Source organism: Dendrobates tinctorius, unplaced genomic scaffold (assembly GCF_039654945.1).
Source record: "Dendrobates tinctorius isolate UK_male_01 unplaced genomic scaffold, ASM3965494v1 ptg000028l, whole genome shotgun sequence".
In the NCBI taxonomy this organism is placed as follows: Eukaryota; Metazoa; Chordata; class Amphibia; order Anura; family Dendrobatidae; genus Dendrobates; species Dendrobates tinctorius.
Window position 1 is genome coordinate 67462511 of NW_027361696.1, and position 20857 is coordinate 67483367.

A 20857-nucleotide genomic window follows, 5' to 3' on the forward strand; every position below is an offset into this window, starting at 1 on the left:
GCACAGACAGGAGGCTAGGAAGGCCAGGCACATGCAAAGGGCACACGAAGAAACAAAGCAAAGCAAGGCGAGAAACAAGGTAAGACAAGGTACAGGGCAAGGAGCAGAACATAGGCAGAAACACAGAGTCAGGTCAGAGCGAGAACAGAGCTAGCAGCGGAGCGTAGGCTGAAGCCCAGAGCCGGGTCAACGGGGAACCTTGAGGCTAGCCCCGAAATGTGCAAGAGAGCACAAAAGGTCATAGAACAGGAATGGTGCATGTGCCAGGGGCACAACAGAGCACCATAGGTAAGAGAGGAGGAATGGTGCGTGTGCCAGGAGGCACAACAGAGCACCATAGGTAAGAGAGGAGGAATGGTGCGTGTGCCAGGAGGCACCACAGAGCACCATAGGTAAGAGAGGAGGAATGGTACGTGTGCCAGGAGGCACCACAGGTCAGAGCAAGGAAGAACAAGCAAAGACAGAGAATATAGGAAGGACTACAAGGTAAAGCATAGCAAAGGCAAGACATGGCAAAGCAGGCAAGGCAGAGAACACAGGAAGGACTACAAGGAAAAGCATAGCAAAGGCAAGAGATGGCAAAGCAGGCAAAGGCAGAGAACACAGGAAGGACTACAAGGCAAAGCATAGCAAAGGCAAGACATGGCAAAGCAGGCAAAGGCAGTGAACACAGGAAGGACTACAAGTCAAAGCAAGACAGAGAAAAAACATGGCAAAAAGGATAAACACAAGACATGGCACAGGACAAGAGGCAGAATACAAGCACAGAGCGTGTGCAGAGACGCACGACAGGGCAGAGTGCATGGGCACAGAATACAGGGAGCGACCGAGCAGACCAAGCAGCCATGCAGGGAAGCAACACAATACTCAGGCCCCGACCATAGGAAGGGGCGGTCTGATATAGGGCATTAGCACCTACACTTCCAGGTCAGGACCAGGAGAGGACTTCCGGTTCAATCCTCCAGGATCATAGAGAGGGTCACATTGGCAAGTCCTCCAAGACCATAGAGAGCATTACTGGATCAGGCTGTGCTGGAACATAGGAAAGGTCACATGATCAGGGGCTCCAGGATCACAGAGAGAATAGCTGGATCAGACAGTGCTGGAACATAGGAAAGGTCACATAATCAGGGGCTCCAGGAACACAGAGAGGATTGCTGCAGGCAGAGCAGAGACGGCTGGTCACACGTATAGCCATGAGGTAAAACACACATGTGCACTGGCAATGGCAGGCAGCCATGAGATGAGGCACGCGTGCACACTGCTCCAGGCATCTTGCAGCACAACAGTCACGAGGTGCGTGTGCACACTGCTTCCAGACATCTTGCAGCATGAGACATAACGGGCATGAGAGTTCAGTGCACGTGCACACTGCTCCAGGAGTCATGCGGCATACCAGACATGGCAGGCATGACAGGCATAGCAGACATGGCGGGCATGACAGGCATATCTGACCTGCTTTGTTCACACTTATACCATTCAAATGTCCATGAAATGAAGCCAGGTGAGTGAGGGAGGAGGAGAAGGGGGCTGGAGGTCGGTTCACAGCAGGGAGCAAATAACAGATTGCAGTTAATGGGACATTTGACTAGCATCAAAGTTGAAGAAAGAGGTGGGATAAGTTGGAAGGATGGAAGGTGTGAGGAGCATGGGTATATCAATATGCATACAATTTGAAGTATGATACATGGAATTAAAGTCAGGGGAAAAAACAGTGCAGACATACCAATTAAAAACAGAGGTTGAACAATGCATGGGGGTTCAGGAGTTCAGTGAGTATTCAGCAGACATACCAATTAAAAACAGAGGGTGAACAATGCATGAGGGTTCAGGGGTTCAGTGAGCATTCAGCAGACATACCATTTAAAAACAGAGGGTGAACAATACATGAGGGTTCAGGGGTTCAGTGAGTATTCAGCAGACATACCAATTAAAAACAGATGGTGAACAATGCATGAGGGTTCAGGGGTTCAGTGAGCATTCAGCAGACATACCTGTGGATGAAAGCAGATGAATCAGGACATGGCAGCATGAAGGAGAATATACCATGGTTTATCAGTCTGGTATATTTCTCATGTATCACTTTAAATATGTCACTTCAAATGATGTCATATCTGACCTGCTCTGTTCAAACTTATACCATTCAAATGACCTTCATATTCTTCTTACGAAGCCACTCCTTTGTTGCCCTGGTGGTGTGCTTGGGATCATTATCATGCTGAAAGACCCATCCATGTTTCATCTTTAATGCCCTTGCTGATGGAAGGAGGTTTGCACTCAAAATCTCACAATACATGGCTCCCACTCATTCTTTCATGTACACGCCAGTTGTCCTGGTCCCTTTGCAGAGAAACAGCCCCAAAGCATGATGTTGCCACCCCCATGCTTCACAGTAGGTATTGTTTTCTTCGTATGCAACTCAGCATTCTGTCTCCTCCAAACACAACGAGTTTTGTTTCTACCAAACAGTTCTACTTTGGTTTCATCAGACCATATGACATTCTCCCAATACTCTTCTGAATATTCCAAATGCTCTCTAGCAAAGTTCAAACGGGCCTGAACATGTCCTGGGTTAAGCAGGGGGACACTGCAGGATCTGAATCCCTGGCTGTATAGTGTGTTACTGATGGCAGCCTTTGCTACGGTGGTCCCAGCTCTATGCAGGTAATTCACTAGGTCCCCCTGTGTGGTCCTGGGATTTTTGTGCATCGTTCTTGTGATCATTTTGACCTCACGGGGTGAGATCTTGCGTCAAGTCCCAGAATGAGGAAGATTATCAGTGTTCTTGTATGTCTGCCATTTTCTTATTATTGCTCCCACAGTTGATTTCACCACACCAAGCTGCTTGCCTATTGCAGATTCAGTCTTCCCAGCCTGGTGCAGGGCTACAGTTTTGTTTCTGGAGTCCTTCGACAGCTCTTTGGTCTTCACCATAGTGGAGTTTGGAGTGTGATTGTTTGAAGTTGTGGACAGGTGTCTTTTATACTGATAAGTACAAACAGGTGCCATTACTACAGGTAAAGAGTGGAGGACAGAGGAGCCTCTTAAAGAAGTTACAAGTCTGTGAGAGACAGAAATCTTGCATGTATTTGGGTGAACAAATACTTTTTTCACCATAATTTTCAAAATAAATCTTGCGAAATCAGACAAGGTGATTTTCTGGATTTGTTTTCTCATTTTGACTCTCATAGTTGCGGTCTACCTATGATGTCAATTACAGGCCTCTCTCATCTTTTTAAGTGGAAGAACTTGCACAATTAGTGGCTGACTAAAAACTTTTTTCCCCACTGTATATTAGAAAATCAATGTTCACAATGAAAAAATTGAGAAGTAAAAATGTCTTTTATGATCGTGCTGTATGTGTACTACGAGAGGAGTCATTTTTCCTCATCCCTGTAGATCATTCAGGAATGATGCATGACGCATTGGCAGAAATTCATCTAAACAACAGAGACCAAAGACATGTTCTCATTCACAAGCGATGAAGAGTTTATTTTCCTCTGCTGCATGATACTATTGCCCCACAGCTAATCTAGGTCCTGTTACATAAGAATGACACATAATCCCGTGAGTAAGGGAAAAAATACAGTATATATTAAAAACGTCAGGAAATTGTAGATAAATGGGTAAATGTAAAAATCTGAGTTCAGAGTATCTCCAAAACGGCCCATCTGGGGTGTTCCTGGTAAGCAGCGGTTGGTACCTAACCCAAAGTGGTCCATTGTAAGAGACAAGCCATCACCTCAAACTCTTGTCTAGTTCCTCTCTCCATTCCTTGACATTTTTTGAATATGGCAAAAGGCATTATCCTGTTGAATGAGGTCAGTATTGCTGCAATAAAGAGGGGTACTTGGTTTGCACAATAATTAGGTACGTGTCACATCCGCAGAAAGCAAGGACTTAAGGTTTCCATAAGAACATTGCCCAGAGAATGGCTTGTCTTCTTTCAATGGTGCACACTGGTGCCTCTCTTCTCTAGGTAAACGATTCCCACGCACACTGCCCCCCACATTATAGAAAAGAAAATGTATTTAATCAAACCCTTCCACCCACCTGTACTGGTCCAGTTCTGATGCTCATTTGCCCATTAAAGGCACATTTGATGGTGGACAAGGGTCAACACGGGCACCCTACTGGTCTAAGGCTACACAGCTTTATGTGCTGCAACGGCTCATTGGTATGCACTGGAGAGCAAAAGGGTAATGATATTCTAAACTTCTGAATTTCAGGCTCCATATCTCACCATCCACTACGGCTACAAACGTGAGACCACCATCATTTTATAAACAGTCATCTTGGCTTTCTCATACTGTACATAAATTTTACTTGCATCCATTTAGTATATGGTTAGTTACGCAGATTCCTGCCATGTTGCTGCATTGTTACTGTTATGCTCCTGAAGGTGGAAAACTTTCTTCCTGAATACTACAAATTATCACCTGTTCTCACAATCTCTAATAATTCAGTGTATTATTAGGTTGATTCCCAAGTGAAAGTGAAAGGTCACTGGTCCGAATCGAGGAGCAGCCATGAAGATTTCGCAAGAAAAGAGAAACCGCATCATCCCGCTCATCGATAGCGGTCTATCGGCCAAGAAAATTGCCAAACTACATCATGTGAGCGCCATGACAGTTGGAAGACTACGACATGAAGTCCGTCCATCCATTCAGAAGCCAAGAGGTGGACGCCAAGTCAAAATATCAGAGTCAACAAGTCAGATCATCACAAGTTATATGAAATGATCTAGCTTACATGAATATTGAAACGGTGATGAAAAGTAGCTCTACTGATGTTTTTACCATCTACTGGTGGCTTTTTTGGGGATGTGAAACATTTTATTTACATTGGTATCATTGTTATTTTCACAATTATTGTCCCCTCATCACACAATTTTTGGGTGTTTACACATAGGGTAAGAGAGGGAGAGGTGACGAGGAGCAGGGCGCGACATCGCAGTAATAGGGTGCCTAACCCGCAGCACGGTAAGGAAAGTGGGTGAGACCAATATATGGCTAGCTCCACTTCCCTTCCCCTTTGTAATGCTATCTGATCCCATTGGACCCTTTAGCCACCTTTTCATGGTATTGACATAAGTTTGTACATAGTAGAAAGGTCTTTTTAATTGTTTTTTTTTTAAGTTTTCCAGGACCTTGTTTCTATCTTAATAGTCTAGTTTGTGCAGAGTATGGCCACCATTACTTTTTATCATGAAGTTCTTTGCTTCAAAAAAGTCCAGGATTATTAGATTTTCTGAACCATCAGATGCCAGATTAAAAGAAATGTTATATGTATATCCTACAGAAAAGGCAAAACAAGCGAGCGGTTGTGGAAGCTCCGTAAACAGATCGACCTCTGAGATTTTCATCCGCGTCACACGAGTCTGCATACCAACAGCTGCACAGCCTATAAACATAGCGAGCCGTGAATTAGATCCATAAGTAGCTAAATATACGGCTGCTACCGTCCGGGCTTGCCTTCCTGATTGACAGTTATACAAGGGAACGTGAAAAATGTACTGAAAAATGCATTAACTGTCTACTCCTTACATATATATAGTAAATCAGCTGCTCGCCGGACAGGATTATAAATTAACGCCGGTAACGTGAGATGAATACTTTTCATTTTTCTTTACGCAATTACTTGGAAGGCGAAAACTTTTTGGACTTCCAATTGGGAAAAAAATAAAATCCCCCATTTACTCAACGTTACAAGCGGTGGTCAGGAATTTCCATCTTTCCGCAGAATTTTTCCTCAAGCGACAAGCACTTCCAGAAGGGTTTCTGTACATAGCACCGAGACGTTTCATCTTTTGGAATGCGCCCTGGTGACCAGACGCAGGGCAGCAAACAAGGACATGACAATTAAGGGAGTAGTGATGCAAAATTTTGCTACTGTGCCTGGCTTTTTGTACCACAAAATCGCCCACCTGGACACTTCAAAAAGTTGACAAGAATGGGCCAAAGCGGTGTCGTAGTCTCCAAGGCGAGGTTCATCTAAGGACCTAGTGAGAAATGCACCAAACTCCTAAGTTGTGTTTTTTTTATTTTTAGGGTCCATTTATCATTTGCATTTTTCTTTTAAAGTCACTTTTGTTATTTTTGTCTCTTAGTAATCGCTGATGTATTTTGTGCCGAATTCTTCCAAATGGTGCATGCAGTTCATGAATGTTGCACAAAAATCAAAAATTATTTTCATTAATTTGGAACAATTTTTTGGCAGAAAAAAGTTGCATGTTCCACTGGAATTGGAAAAAAAAGTCAGATGTACATAAAAATCAATCTTGGGGGTGACGGGAGGACAGTTGTGAAATTTAGAAAAGTTGAATTGGGTGAATCAGCCAAGAATGTCTGTAAACGCTGAAATAACAAAGATTCTGTTTTTGTGATTACCATTTTTATACCCAGCACCGGGAAAAATTAAAAAATGCTCTTTTTGTAAATTAGAGTCAAAAGTCGCATTTTTGTGCTGCAATTAAAAAAAAAGTCAGATGTGCATAAAATTACTCTTGGGGTGACTTGGTCAAAAACTGTAGAAACTTTTAAAAAAGTTGCAATGGATGAATCAGCCGAGAACATCTATATACCCCAAGATATCAAATTGCTCTGTTTTTGTCATTAGCTTTTTTAACAAACTTTTTAAAGCAAAAAGTTACAAATTCTTCTGTAATTGAGGAAAAAAAAAGTCAGACGTACATAAAATGGCTCAAGGGGGCTTGGTCAAAAATGTAGAAATTTTGTAAAAAGTTGCAATGTATGAATTAGTTGAAGACATCTACAACCCCCCAAAAATAAAAAATGTCCACGTCATGGACCTTTTTAACTAATTTTTTTAGCCGATATTCGAAAATAAAAAAAGTCAGACATACATAAAATCGCTCTAGAGGAGAACACGATTAAAAATGTAGCAACTTTTAAAAAAGTTGCAATTGATGAATCAGTCGAAAACATCTTCAAACCCCAAACACGATGACAAACGAAGAAAAAAAAAAAAAAAGTGATGATATGCAAAGTGCTAATTATAAGGAAAAAAAGACGCAATGAAAAACAACAGATGACAAACACCAAAAACAAAACCAAAAGAAAAAAAAGGTGCAAATGTAATGTATGGGTCTGAAGATGAGTCATACCATTATTCTCCTTCCTGATAGGCAACATACACGGTATAGAAAACAAGTATGTGGTTTGGTGCAGAAACCGAATACACAGGAGACTGTGCGCCACTTATCAGAAATGTTCCGTGTAGAGAAGAACAGCATATAGAAACATTTCTAGACTGTTGATTCCAGTAACCTGCACATGGAGGCGTGCACAGTGATACGGCTGTGGGCAGGCTTTACAACACAATGGATATAACGTGCACTCTTTGGTCACTGTTCACGTCACACAGACCCCAGATGGCGACGCCGTGCTCCAGAACTGGTCACAGTCATTGACGAATCAATATCAGGACACAACTTTCCATAATAATAATACTCTAGTTTTGAATGAGACCTTGCATCACATTAAAAACAACATTATTCAATTCACTCCTCAACATTGAAATTGTAGCATCAAAGAAAAGTCGTGGAAATCACAGAATAGATAAGAGTTGTGAATGATATGCAAAAAAATGGCCCAAACTTCTCAATTTATTCAGTCTGGAGCATGAGCGCCACGTGAAGAAATCCCGGCACTTCCAGCCTTGGCTGATATCACTGAGGTCATTAATGGTCGTATAAAGAAGGTTCTACCACTGAATCCATTTGGGTATAAAGAAGGTTCTACCACTGAATCCATTTGGGCAAATCATCAAGATGCTCTGCTGGCAGCTCCTGTGTAATGACGTCTCAATAGAAGAGTCTGTAGATGCTGTAGCCATGAAAACACAATTAGGACACACAGGCAGCTCACAAGTAGTGCCAGCAACATGTGGCAAGGGGTTGTCACATTGATAAATGGCTTTCGGAACACTTTGGAAAAATAGCCGCACTACTGGTTCCACCAATGAAGACTAGAGGGGTCCAGCTACCGTACATTATGCCATCCCATACCGGGAGTAGGACCGGTGTGATGTTCACCTCTTCATGTTGTTTCCCAAGTGGCCTCCAAATGGACACCAGTGGCCAGAATGGAGCAATGGAGGCTAGAATGGAGGTGTATCCACTTCAGCAAAGAGTCCCGCTTTTGTCCTAGACACAACAATGGCCGGACATTGAGCTAACATTTATCAAGCCCCAAAAGACTCCCCGTGAATGGGCCCCTCTCTAGGACGACCAAGTTCCCACCCTACAGAGCTTCACTGGATGTCTTATTCATCCAAGAATAGAGGATCCCTTTCCAAAAGTCATAAGCGGATCTCCAAGCCTTAGTCGATGAGAACGAAATGTCGCTCCTATTTTATCAAACATCATGGAGGCATAAATTTAACTCCAATTGTGGAAAGGCAGCCACAAGGAAATTGGACTTCAAAAGTTGCCTTCGTGATGAATTTCATCCATTGATCTGATTTTTAAATGGTGTTAACCTTCCCGTTCCTACTTTTATAGAGCACATCCGCTGCCCGGAGGGAGGTTTATAGCTGGTGATGTAATCCAATGACTTCCTGCAGATTAAAGAATGTTGTGATAACCTGCAAAGCTGCACAAAGGTCAAAATTATTGTTCCTCCATCGACACAGCCGTGTAATTGCTCAATTTTTTGCATGGACAAGCTATACTTTTGATTGACATCATTCATTTTATCATACAATGTACTGGAAAACTGGGGGGAGGTGGGAATCAAGTGTGATGAAAAGGTGAAACAAAAAGCAATTTGGCCAGGATTTTTTATGAGATTCATTGTACGATAAAAATAACCTATGATGTTCCAGCTAAGGCCGGGGTCACACTTGCGAGTGTGATGTGAGAAACTTGTGTGAGTGTCTCGTATCAATACCCGGCACTGCCGCCGGCACTCGGACCGGAGTGTGTGGCTGCATAGAAATACATGCAGCTACACACTCCGGTCCCGAGTGTCGGCAGCAGCGCCGGGTATTGATGCGAGAGACTCACACAAGTTTCTCACATCATACTTGCAGGTGTGACCCCGGCTTAAGTTTGAGTCTGGCGATAACAAACTTGCATGGATTTTTTTTTTTTTTTTTAAAGTGGTGAAATTTTTATTTTTTTTTTTTAAACTTAGTTTTGCCATTTTCCAAGACCCATAACATTGCTAGCTTATTTTTAGCCAGGCAATGTAATGTACAATGAGAAACAATCAGAACAATTTTTTTTTTTTTTAGGGAAGTGTGGTGACCCAAAAACTCACAATTAAGGAGGATGGACTTATTTTATTCCTCTTTAAATTATATTTTGTAATGTTGAAATTGTACTAACCTGCAGAATCATATAGCGGGGTAATTATTTACTGTACAATAAATGCAGTAAACACATCCCCCACACCCACCCCAAATAAATAAACAAATAATGGCTGAATCGGGTTTCTTTTTTTGTGCACATAGAACGATAGAAAAAAAGGTGAAATTGCGCTTTTTTTTTCATCCCATATGGAATTTTTTTCAGTTTTTTAGTATATTATATAGTGAACTGAATGGAGTCATTGAAAACTACAAGTCGTCTTGCAATTATAAAATAAAAAAAAGCCCTCGTATGGCTATGAAAAACTAAAAGAAACTAGAAGAAAAGTTACAGATTTTGAATAGGAGAGGTAAAAAAAAATGTTAAAAAAATGAAAAATAGTTGTGTCCTTAAGGGGGTTAAGGTAACTCATTTTGCAAAATGTTTTCTATATCATAGGTGCTGTATAATCTTGCTGATTGGTGGGGGTCCCCAACACCTCGAGGGATTGGTAAAAAAATAAAAACACCCTGAAGGCCGCAGCTGGCGCATTAGCAGTGCGGTACGCGGACAGTGCGGTGCGTGCGCTCCATAGTGAGTCTATGGGACCATTCACCGCTCTGTTCATGCATTTTTTTTTTCATACATGAAAAATCATCGATTGTAAACACAGAAAAAAAAAATCCTGATGAAAATCGCTCTGAAACACTGCTGAACAACGGTCCATGTTTTTACGCGAGAAATCACTAGTGTCTGAATGATGCCTTACTCAACGCTGTACAAAGAAAACCCACATGGGGCTCATTCAGACGTCCGATTTTCACATACGGCTGCCAGCCATGTTTTTCATGGACAGCACTTGTGCCGGTGATAAGTCCATGGAGGTCATTCAAATGTCTGTGATTTTTTTTTGTGGGCCCAGAGGTCAGTTGAAAATTGCGGAGACATGTCTGATTTTAATCTAAGGGTCAGATCAAAATCGGTAATGCAATTCAATGGACCCGTAAAAAAATAAATAATAATAATCAGATCGCACTTGGACGACATCCGATTGTGGTTCAATTTTCCCGGACTGTCAGAATGGTGAAGAAAATATATTTTTTAATTTCTCCACGGATGAGATAAACGGATGACACTCGGACCAAACTGTCGGTTTTTCTCGCATGTGGAAAAATCGGATGTGAAAGAGTCTTCCAAAACTTTGTGTACAATTATGTTTTCGGGAATTTATAAATCTGCTATATAGCGACTCAACGAAGCTTCAAAACACATAATTATTTATTTTAAAAAAATGCACATTACATCCCAGTCATATGTGGACAGTTTACAGTGAGGGGCACCGGGCACAGCGACTTGTCCACAAGTCCCACAGACTTGGCACCTTTAGGAATGCAACGAGTTGCTGAAAAAGAGAGGATGACCCCATTCTCTGGGGTAAATTCACACACGCCAAACTTCCTGCAGAAATGTCAGCATCCATTAGTCCAACTGAATGGGAGAGTAGCGGAAATTTCTGCAACAAATCTGCCGCATGCGAATACACCATTAATGCATTTTCCCCAATGATGAGATTGGAAGACATCATGTGTGTATTTTATAGATCGCCACGGTCCAAGTTTGGACCCCGATGTACAGACCGGACACATATCTACGCACATGGGCTCCTTAGCTTAGCGGAGTATGGTGTCTCTTAGTGCAGAACTGAGGATCCCGGTTATACAATACAGACCTGGGCGAGCGCTGTACGTGGAAGGGAGGACTTTGAGACGAATAAAATAAGAAAACCTTACAGCATGATAAAAAAGGACACACTATTTACACCTAAAAGCCATAAATAATAATATCTACAGGTCCATTTGGTACCGCAATCTTCCGGTTTGGCGAGTATCTGTAATCCGTTTGTTCTTCAGTATTGTCTTTCAAGCACTTAAAAAGAAATAATAATAATGTCACTTCTTTCGCCAATTCTTAAAAAAAAAAAAAAAAAAAAAAATATATATATATATATATATATATATATATATATATATATATATATATATATATATATATATATATATATATAACATACGGTGCAATACAAGATGTTGTAACAGGGAGGTCCCTTCCTCGTAGGATCAGTAACATTACCAAGATAAAAAAGTCAATAGATTAGATCTGGAAAAGCTTCTCCAATAACGTGACTGGCAAGTGAAAAGTGCCGAGTGTTCGCCATTTCATATAGTAACATCCCATTCCCCGGATCTAATCTTGGGAGAGGTAGGAACTGCAAATAACCACGCCAGCAGCTGAGGCCGAGCAGGAGCCGACCTCTGGGTGATTGGCAGAGTCTGATTTTCAAAGTGGCACCGATTTCCCCTGCGGGAGCCTTTGATCGATAATCCCGGGGTAGACAAAGCCGGCTTGTCCGCCAGTCACCACTTGAATGATTGGAAATCATGTAAAGGTGCTTCAGTGATCATGATCTAAGTCCTAATTCCCATAGTTTCCCTGCCTTTGCCATGTGTTTAGCCTGTTACGTTGTCATTGTCCTCCTCATCTCCGTCGGTCAGCAGCTGGCCACTCTCGGCCAAATCTTCCATCTCCACGTGTAGGTAGCCATTGCCGCACCTTGGTGTGCCCTCTGTAATCGCGTCCAGTCCTTCGTCGACTGTGCAACCTGGTGCATACTCGCACTGCTCGTACGTCTTTGACCTCTTCTTTAACCAGTCTTGCACCGACTGATTCAGGAGCACCCATGGGATGGGCAGGGAAGCCAATATCATCAAGCTGATCAGCATGCCCAGCGCCCACGGGGGATACTCCAACTTCTCTTCAGCAGCCTAAAAACCAAAACAAAACAAAACATTCATTAATAATGGCTTTGTAACACCAATCCTCAGCCTTCATGTGACATCCAAGGTGGATGAAGAAAGCCCCTTCCCTCTGTTTTAACCATTTAGATGCCGTGGTCGCTATTATCCAGAGCATCTAAGAGGTTAAACATCCAGAACCAGTGTCATCTCCAACACCGGCTGTTTTCAGTCCATAAAAAAAAAGAATATATTTCTTGATCCAAAATACGAGCACCAACTTTGGTCGCATAATGGTCCTGGTCCTTCGCAGAGGAATATCTAGGGAGAGGGGGTGGGCACATGCCCCGGGCGGTGCTGGCAGGGTGGCACTGTCGGGCTACCTAATGTGGCGATCCGAGGTGTGTCTCCGACAGCTGCATCTGGCCGTCCCCCGGACTGGGAGTTGGCAGTTCTCTGAGCCGGCTTTCAGAGAAAGTGCATTGAACCACCACCCAGTGATCAACTGTACTTGTGTCTTTCAGAATCTAGGGCAATTGAAGCTCTCGGCCAGGTCAGCGTGATTACACTGCTGGCGTCACTTGACGACGCTGCAGCGGCGCAAACAACGTTGGTGGTAAGTGCTCCAGTGGAGCTGAAGACACAGTATGAGAAGTGATGGGGGAATGTATAAAGACACAGCATGGGGGGCAGGGGGGATGTGAGAAAAGACAGTATGAGGAAGGAGGGGGAAATGTGTGAGGAGACAGTATGAGGGGAGAAAAGTGTGGGTGCACACAGAATAGAGACTGAGTAGTGGGGGGAGGACAGTGTAAGGGCACAGCCAGGAGGGTACAGTAAACCAAGGAGGGGGGAGTGTGATGAGGGGTTACAGTATGATAGAGACTGGGCCTTATGGGGAGGGGCACAGTGCGAGAGGACAGTGTGAAGAGGGGACCAAGAATGGAAAAGAGAGAACAGTGTGAAGAGGGGCCCAGTAGGGAAAGGATGGGGCAGTGTGGAGAGCACGTACCATAAAAGGGAGAGTGTGGGGGTCATATTTAATGCAGGGAATATAGTGAGGGCAATTATTTACTTAGGGGCTCTGTGTAGGGCAGATATTTTCATTCAGGAGCATTATAATTAATGACACTGCTATCTTTAAGGGCATGGTGTGGGGATGTGCTGCACAAGACTGGAGAAGACTCCAGAGACGTCATCTATCAGGTACCTGGGTGTAAATGTTTTTTTGTCATACTGACTAATTCTCATAAGTACTGTGGTTCCTGTATGGTCCGCAGCCTGAAGATGACTGATAGCAACAACTCCCAGTATCTTCTTACCATTGTTAAGGACGTAGTGGAAGTTATCATTTCATGCCATAGAAAATGTATATGGATCTGACCTGACATTACAATTGATGTACCATGTACTGATGGTAGTTCTGGTGCTGAATTCATATACTAATGGTGGTCATGGTGATGTACTCTTGTACAGATGGAGGGTTTTGATGCTGTGTTTCTGTACTGATGGGGGTAATACGGATGAACTTCTGTACTGCTGGTGGTTGATGATGAATTTCTGTATTGATGAGGGTTGTGATGCTGTGTTTCTGTATTGATGGTGGTTATACGGATGTATTTCAGTACTAATGGTGGTTCTGGTGATAGATTCTTGTGCTGTTATTGGTTCTGATTATGTGCACATGCAACAATCCATAACTTGTAAGATTACATGATACATGGCTATGTTAAAGTGTTGTGACGTCCAACAAGTTAAAGGGTTACTATGTTTTTATTTATGTTAGGAGCATTAAAGGGCTTAGCCAAGTTTGTGATGAGTCTACAGTCATTTTATGTGACTGCAGACTTCTGAATTCTCACAGTGCGTACTGCAAGCTGTCAGGATTCTCTAGTGCCAGCAATGAGAGTGGCAGCTCATGAAACCACAAGTGCGCGATTTGCATACATGTGGTCACATTCCGATTAGACATGCATGGAAAATGAATTGAGTGAGGCCAGACATGTCTAGTAGGAATGTGGCCAGAAGACCCCCGAGAAAGCAAAATCAAGCAAAACGCGCATCAGGGCTTCGGCGTGCACAATTCAGTCTTGTTCCTCTGTCCCACATGGGTAAGTATGCACTATGAGCGGCACTTTAGTCTCGGGCAGCTATGGGTACTGTTTGCCATGCATACCATATGTCCACATGGACTGGTTTAGGATTTAAGCTAGTTTGTATCCTGTTTCCTGGAGGTCGACCTATACATTTATTGGTGTGCTCAGTGCATATTTTCATATTTATGAGTATGAGAGGTCCAGAATGATCAGTGCTGTCTGGTTCCTTCAACTCTTTAATTCTCTTCTTGTTATTGTACTTGGGGCTATTTATGCCCATACTATTTATGTGAGCGTTATTTGGATAACTTAGATAAAATATAAAAATTATCTTTATTATCTTGACTCAGTTTACCTTATTCTTCTGAAGGGCTATTGCTCCTTTCTGGTTCTTTGTAGGATAATATGATTTTTAGGGAGTTGCTCTAATAGTTCCAGTGAGTGTTGACTACATATCTATATGTGTTTCCGAAATGTCAGTTCTTGTTAACTAAATCTCATACTTGTGCTGACACGACCGTCCACTCTTGCCACAAGGGAAAATCCTAAAAGTGTGCAGTGCTCGTGTTGTTAGAATTCATAAGCCTTCAGTCACATAGAGTGACTGCAGACTTTCATCTCAAACCTGGACGAGCCCTTTAATTATAAAATGAAGCCCTGCAGCCAATCCTGGCAGTGTGTAATATCCTCACTGTCAGAATTCAGCTCTGTTTGCAGGATCCAGCAGTCATCACATGGCCACTCCAATTATATGCGATTTTCATACGTATGGTCCTGTGACATCGAGCTTCTCTTCCGGATTGTCTCAGTTTTTCACTGAACATTGAGAGAATTAGGGAGAGCAGCTCTTCGGTACGTGACTAAGTGTGCAAAACGCATACAAATGATTGATCGCATGAAGAATACTCAAACCGTTTGGTGGGGGGGCGTCAAACTGAATTCTCGCCCCAGGCGCCGGAAAGACTAGATACACCTCTGGCCTTCGGGCGGGATGTCATCTGCCATTTGCCTTTCCAAAAAGGTCATGAATGGGAATGAGAAGGGGGCTGAATAGTGGAAAGCATGGCACGGTCATCATACCTTCTCCATGTTCCAGGCCTGGTATTTGGGGTATTCGATACACATCCTGATCAAACTGGCGAGTAGGAGACCGATCATGGCCAGGATGCTGAAATACTGCCACATGTACTTGTACAGCCGCCAAGGACGGTAGCCCAGCATTCCCTCAATGTCATCCATAAACCTGAAGACAGATGAAAAAATATTAAAAAAAAAATTAATAATCACACGTCCATGTGAATGTCCAACCTTCCGTCGCACCTTGTTTATCTAAGAAGTTACGATATTCTTCATCTTTACATTTTCTTGTAACAGGAATCTAAATCCCTAACAATGAGTTAAATGATAACATTTCAACAGGGAGACAATTGTTTTTTAAGCTAAAATACATGCATTTAAAGGGGGGTTGTTGACTTTTTTTTTTTTTTACTTAAATGCATGTAATTGGGGCCACAAATCATTTTTCGCAATTAGATGTTATTAAACATTTTGCATCATTTGCCTCCTGTGGCCGCTGTATTGCACTGCTCATTGCTGGCTGCAGAAGGAGGTGACATGGTCGGCCACATTATCTTTATTTTAACAGATATGTTGAGGACATGTGACGCTTATTAATATATATAGGTATGACAGAGTCTCCTACTCGTTAGTGAAGCTTTTTCCGCACAGACTACAGATCTCCAGTCCAAAAATGGCTGCCGAGGGTGGAGCATGTGACCAGACCTGTCCGTCAGTCTTGCCCAATTGGAAACCTCACATGATAAAACTGCTTTTCTAGTGGAGGAGACTACTGGGCATGTTCTAGTGGCCAACCCTGTTACCTCATTCTGCAGCCAGCAATATACAGTGTAATACAGCGGCTATAGGCGGCAAAAGGTGCAACATTTTTTAATGAAACCCAATAGCAAAAATGATTTTTAGCCCCATTTGCATGCATTTACGTAAGAAAAACAAATTGTCCCCAAAGATGGACAATCACTTTAAGTAAGAAAAAATTAGTCTCAAATTACAGTTTACTAAAAAATACTCCCCTCGATCTTATGATTGATGAGATAAATGGGGAAAATGCTGTTCGGATGTTGTCAGGAAAGGAGAACTTGCGTTATCTCTACTCTATTGACTAGTCAAAAAAAAAAAAATCTCAGTAAATAGAATAATGATATTTATGTGTATACACCATAAAGGATTTTTTTTTTGTTTCCACTGTGGCAACCACTTGGGAAATTACACGACATGTAGTACAGAGGCCTTGCATGGACTATGCTCAGTTTTGGCATTTAGATATTAAAAAGTCGCCACCTGGTGGCCAAGTGCTAATCTACAGGCAGGTAGGAGGAACTGGAGTGCAGCTAAAGGATAAAGGTCAGGTTGTGATCACACTGGCGTCACAATTTTAGCCTTTTCAGGAGCCATGATTGATCAGCAGCCACTATGCCTTGATGATCGACTGGATCCCAGGAATACAAGTAACATACGGCATTCAGTGCGCGTCCAAAATGAGTGATCTGACAATAGGATAAAGAAAGGGTACCTGTCCGCCCCGTACACCCAGGCCACGGCCACGTTCTCAGCTATAACCACAAGGATGAGAGGCAGGGTGGCCGAATAGTCGTCGAACATGGAGACGAAATAGGATCCGGATCGCTGAACGAAGATCAGTCCGATCAGGAAACCGCATACACAGCAGAAAACTGAAGAGAGTAAGAAACACAAAGGGAATGAAGGAAAGAACAGAATTTATGGGTTATGCAGAGGGAGTCCCATATAGGGGGGTCTCAGCTACCGGACCACTGCAAAGGGCAACTTCTGATATCTCTCTATGTCAATGGTTGGTTAAAATTAGGTCAAAGCTCATTATTATACGCCACCACTTACTGACTGTGGTGGTCCCAATGCCAGGACCCCTGACCAATCATCAAAATGAAGGACAACTAGTTCTCACCCTTTAAAAAGAGCCATATTCGAAATCGTCAGTGTTGGGATTCAACTGCTTTTGTTTAATTGATCACCAATAAAAGACGTTTTGAACTCCAAGCTTTTTGAAACGCGTTACTTGGAAATTGAATACGGTAACTAACTGCTTGCTGTCACTACCCCGAATCATCATTTGCTTTTTTTAATAAAAGTAAAGGGATCGGTCTAGTGATTTGTAGAGGTCTCAGGGGTTTAATATGGCAGCATAACCCATCTGAGCTGTAACAGACAGGGGCATCAGTGAATGGTGATGATCGCCGTACACCACATTGTCGAATACGATGACACAACATAAAGAATGTTCTCACTTGTGAATAGGGTTTTCCTCTTGCGTAAAAAAGAGAAGTTGTCGAGCAGCGGGGTGATTATTCCTTGCATGTTTCCAAACATGGTGCTGAGACCCAAGTTCAGTAACATAAGGAAAAACAATAACGACCAAAATGGGGAGGCGGGAAAACGGGTCATTGCTTCGGTGAAGGCGATGAACGCCAGGCCGGTCCCTTCTACACCCTGCAAAGAAAAAGAGAAAGTATGAAAAGTTTATATTAAGAAGGAAAAAAGTGGTAACGGATACTACACGGAGAAGTCTCACACCTTGTTCATCTCATCTTCGACCCGGCAATTAGTGATGCCGTACTCTGCCAGGCCGGTCACGTTGTCCTCCCTCGTGTACCAGTCGCTGTACTCCGTGCTGGTCAGGTTCTCTAATGGTACGGAAAAGTTAAAGAAAACGCCGACCTTCAGCAATTCTCTGATCTTCTCTTGGTTTCTGAAAAATGAGAGAACCGTGATAAAAGTGCGTACGATAAAACAAGTAACTGCAAACTATCACTCCCATCATCCATCAATACAGAAGCTGGCAGACAATGGGAGCCGGATCTACCCACAGGCGAGTAGGATTATGCTTCCCTGGATAAAGGGTCTGACGAAGAGGTACAAATCATCCCTGGGGGGCTATTAGTATGGCTGTCAATATCAGAGGAGGCAGCAGCCGCGTGGTCACTGACACCGGGTGGTCCTGTGGGAGGCGAGCTATTGTCTTACCGGGGTGGGGGGGTGTAAAGTCGATGTGATGTTGGGTGATTAGGAAAGGGATTGAACCATCTGAACATTCGAGGACAAAGTATGAGGACCATCGGCTGACGTATATGCGGGGGGGGCCTCTGACTCTCCCTTCCAGACGATGTCGGGATAAGAGAAGCGTCCGGCTCTTTGGATTTGCAATAGCTAAATCACTTTTTCTTCCCGGAGAGAAGCTGCCGCAAGAGGAGTCTCTTCCTAGAGATCAAAGGAAAGCTCCTGTGTAGGGGTAGTCGGGGGGAGACAGCTACTGGCCAAAAGATCGTTTGACAGACAGCTACCCAACGTGTCCTTTGGTACGACAATAATCCAGCCATTCCCCCCTCCCAGCTGGCTTGTGACTTTGTATGTGGGGTAACGTTGGACCCCGCAGTGCGGAAGTTGTGCAGTGGAGACAATGGCTATACAGAGCCATGCCGCTCTGTCATAATTTGCTGGATTTAATACAACTGGATGCTAAAGGGCTTGTCTGGTCAGCAGGTATTAATGACATATCCCTATCCGGCACCCCCTCACATATCAGCTGTTATTTGCTCCAATGGCCGCCAGAGATGCGAGACCCCCCCCCATATGCATTAGCGGGTCCTGCTGAGACTGACAGGTGGCAGGTTCAGTTTCCTTGAATCACAACAGACCACTTACGCCAAAAAACATTGCTCAGTAATATCATTTGCGCGAAATCCCAGGACGGCAAAGACGACCAACGTCGCCAGTATGGAGGTCATGAAGTTGATAAAAGATACCAAGATGGCATCGAAGTGGCAATTGTTCTGCCGATCGTTGTAGCTGGAGTAGGCGATCACGCTTCCAAATCCGAGGCCTAAAGCAAAGAAGACCTGGGTGGCCGCCTGTCGCCAAACTTGTATGTTTCCCCAGATTTCCAGCTAAGAAGAAAAAAGACGAAAGTGAGTTTACACTTTACAAAATAAGAAGAAAGGGGTCTGACTTGTTCTTTCTTTAGCAGCCGCCGTGGGTCTCCCCAGGTGGTAACGCACCGCAGACTCATTCACTAGAATAGAGAGTGGCGCACCTTTGGTGTAAACATGATTCGAATCCCGTCCAGGGCACCGTCCAGAAGAAGTCCGCGGACGAGGAAGCAGGCCAGGACAACGTAGGGAAAGATTGAGCTGAAGTACATCACCTGGAAAAAACACAAAGATCAAATTGAAATCTCCATCAGTGCATATAATCTACCGTACGTGTATCCTAATAATAGGAGATGCTCTGCAGGACCCAGGAACGGGGACTACACAGTGTGACGGACTGTGTACATACGCCTGATCGAGAGCTATCCTGAAGACAGGTGATCGATGTTTGTGGACAACCCCTTCAACCACATCCTGACATCGGACATACTGGAGCTGAGCCCGGACCATACACGGCAGATACTGTCTGTGCTACACAGCTACTATGTGGATGTAAGAGCTCTGATCGATGCCGTTAACACCGTAAATGCTGCTGTCGACCTCCGACTGAGGCATTTAAAGGTGGTATCCGGGACTTCAAAAAAAAAAAAAAAAAAAAGGCATGTAGTTGCTAACAGAGGCAACAACCGGTTTGTTGTACCAGGTGCCAGTCATGGACCGCTGCTGCCAGAGACCTACTTGCTCTCAACAGAGCAGCAGTTTATACAGTGGGTACGGAAAGTATTCAGACCCCTTTAAATTTTTCACGCTTCAGTTTTTCTTTTTTAATAAATTTGCAAAATTTTCTACATTTCTGTTTTTTTTCAGTCAAGATGGGGTGCAGAGTATACATTAATGAGAACAAAATGAACTTTTTTGAATTTACCAAATGGCTGCAATGAAACAAAGAGTGACAAATTTAAAGGGGTCTGAATACTTTCCGTACCCACTGTATATATATATTTCTCATTTATTATTATTCTTTTTTTTCTCTTCAATTTTTTCACCTGCGATACTGAGAAAAAGTCTTTGCTCCTTAGGTCATGTAACATTGAGGATTAACCACGTCAAGCCGCCATTTTTTTTTTTGCATCTTCGTTTTTTTTCCTCCTCTTCTTCCAAGAGCCATAACTCTTTTACTTTTCCGTCCCCAAAGACATATGAGGGCTTTATTTTTGCGGGACAAGTTGTACTTTTGAATGACACTATGCATTTTAATCATGTGATGTATTGGAAAGCAGGAAAAAAAATTCCAAATACGTTGAAATTGCAAAAAGAAAAAAAAAAAAGAAAGGGCAATTTCACACTTTTTTCTTTTTCTATTTACCATGTTCACTGTACAGTAAAACTGACCCGGCAATATGATTCTCCAGGTCACTCACAGTACACACATACTAAACATGCATGCAACAATTTTTGCTTTTGCCGCCATTTTCCGAGACCTGTAACAATTTCATTTTTCAGGATCATGGGCTGGGTGAGGGCTTTTTTTTTTTTTTTTTACATTTAACATTTTGGGGTAGGTAAGAATTTTTTGATAGTCTCTCATAGCATTTTCCCAAAAAACGCCGTTTTGGTGTTTTTTAATATTTTTCTTGTTACTCAGTTTACCAATTAGATTAATTTATTTTATATTTT

General features: G+C 43.0%; 1 protein-coding gene across 7 annotated transcripts in view; it reads right to left on the reverse strand.

The window, feature by feature from the left end:
• Window positions 1-10573: 10573 nt before the first annotated feature.
• The window catches only part of LOC141085493 (sodium-dependent neutral amino acid transporter B(0)AT2-like), a 72071-nt gene continuing 61787 nt past the window's right edge, over window positions 10574-20857 (reverse strand). For all 7 annotated transcript variants that reach the window (XM_073570897.1, XM_073570899.1, XM_073570896.1 and 4 more), the window contains exons 6-12: window positions 19345-19455; window positions 18957-19198; window positions 17829-18003; window positions 17543-17744; window positions 16792-16951; window positions 15282-15444; window positions 10574-12135 (exon numbers count right to left, since the gene is read on the reverse strand). In XM_073570897.1, coding sequence (XP_073426998.1) covers window positions 11821-12135; window positions 15282-15444; window positions 16792-16951; window positions 17543-17744; window positions 17829-18003; window positions 18957-19198; window positions 19345-19455 — 1368 coding nt within the window. In that variant the 3' untranslated portion in view covers window positions 10574-11820. The remainder of the gene's footprint in view (window positions 12136-15281; window positions 15445-16791; window positions 16952-17542; window positions 17745-17828; window positions 18004-18956; window positions 19199-19344; window positions 19456-20857) is intronic.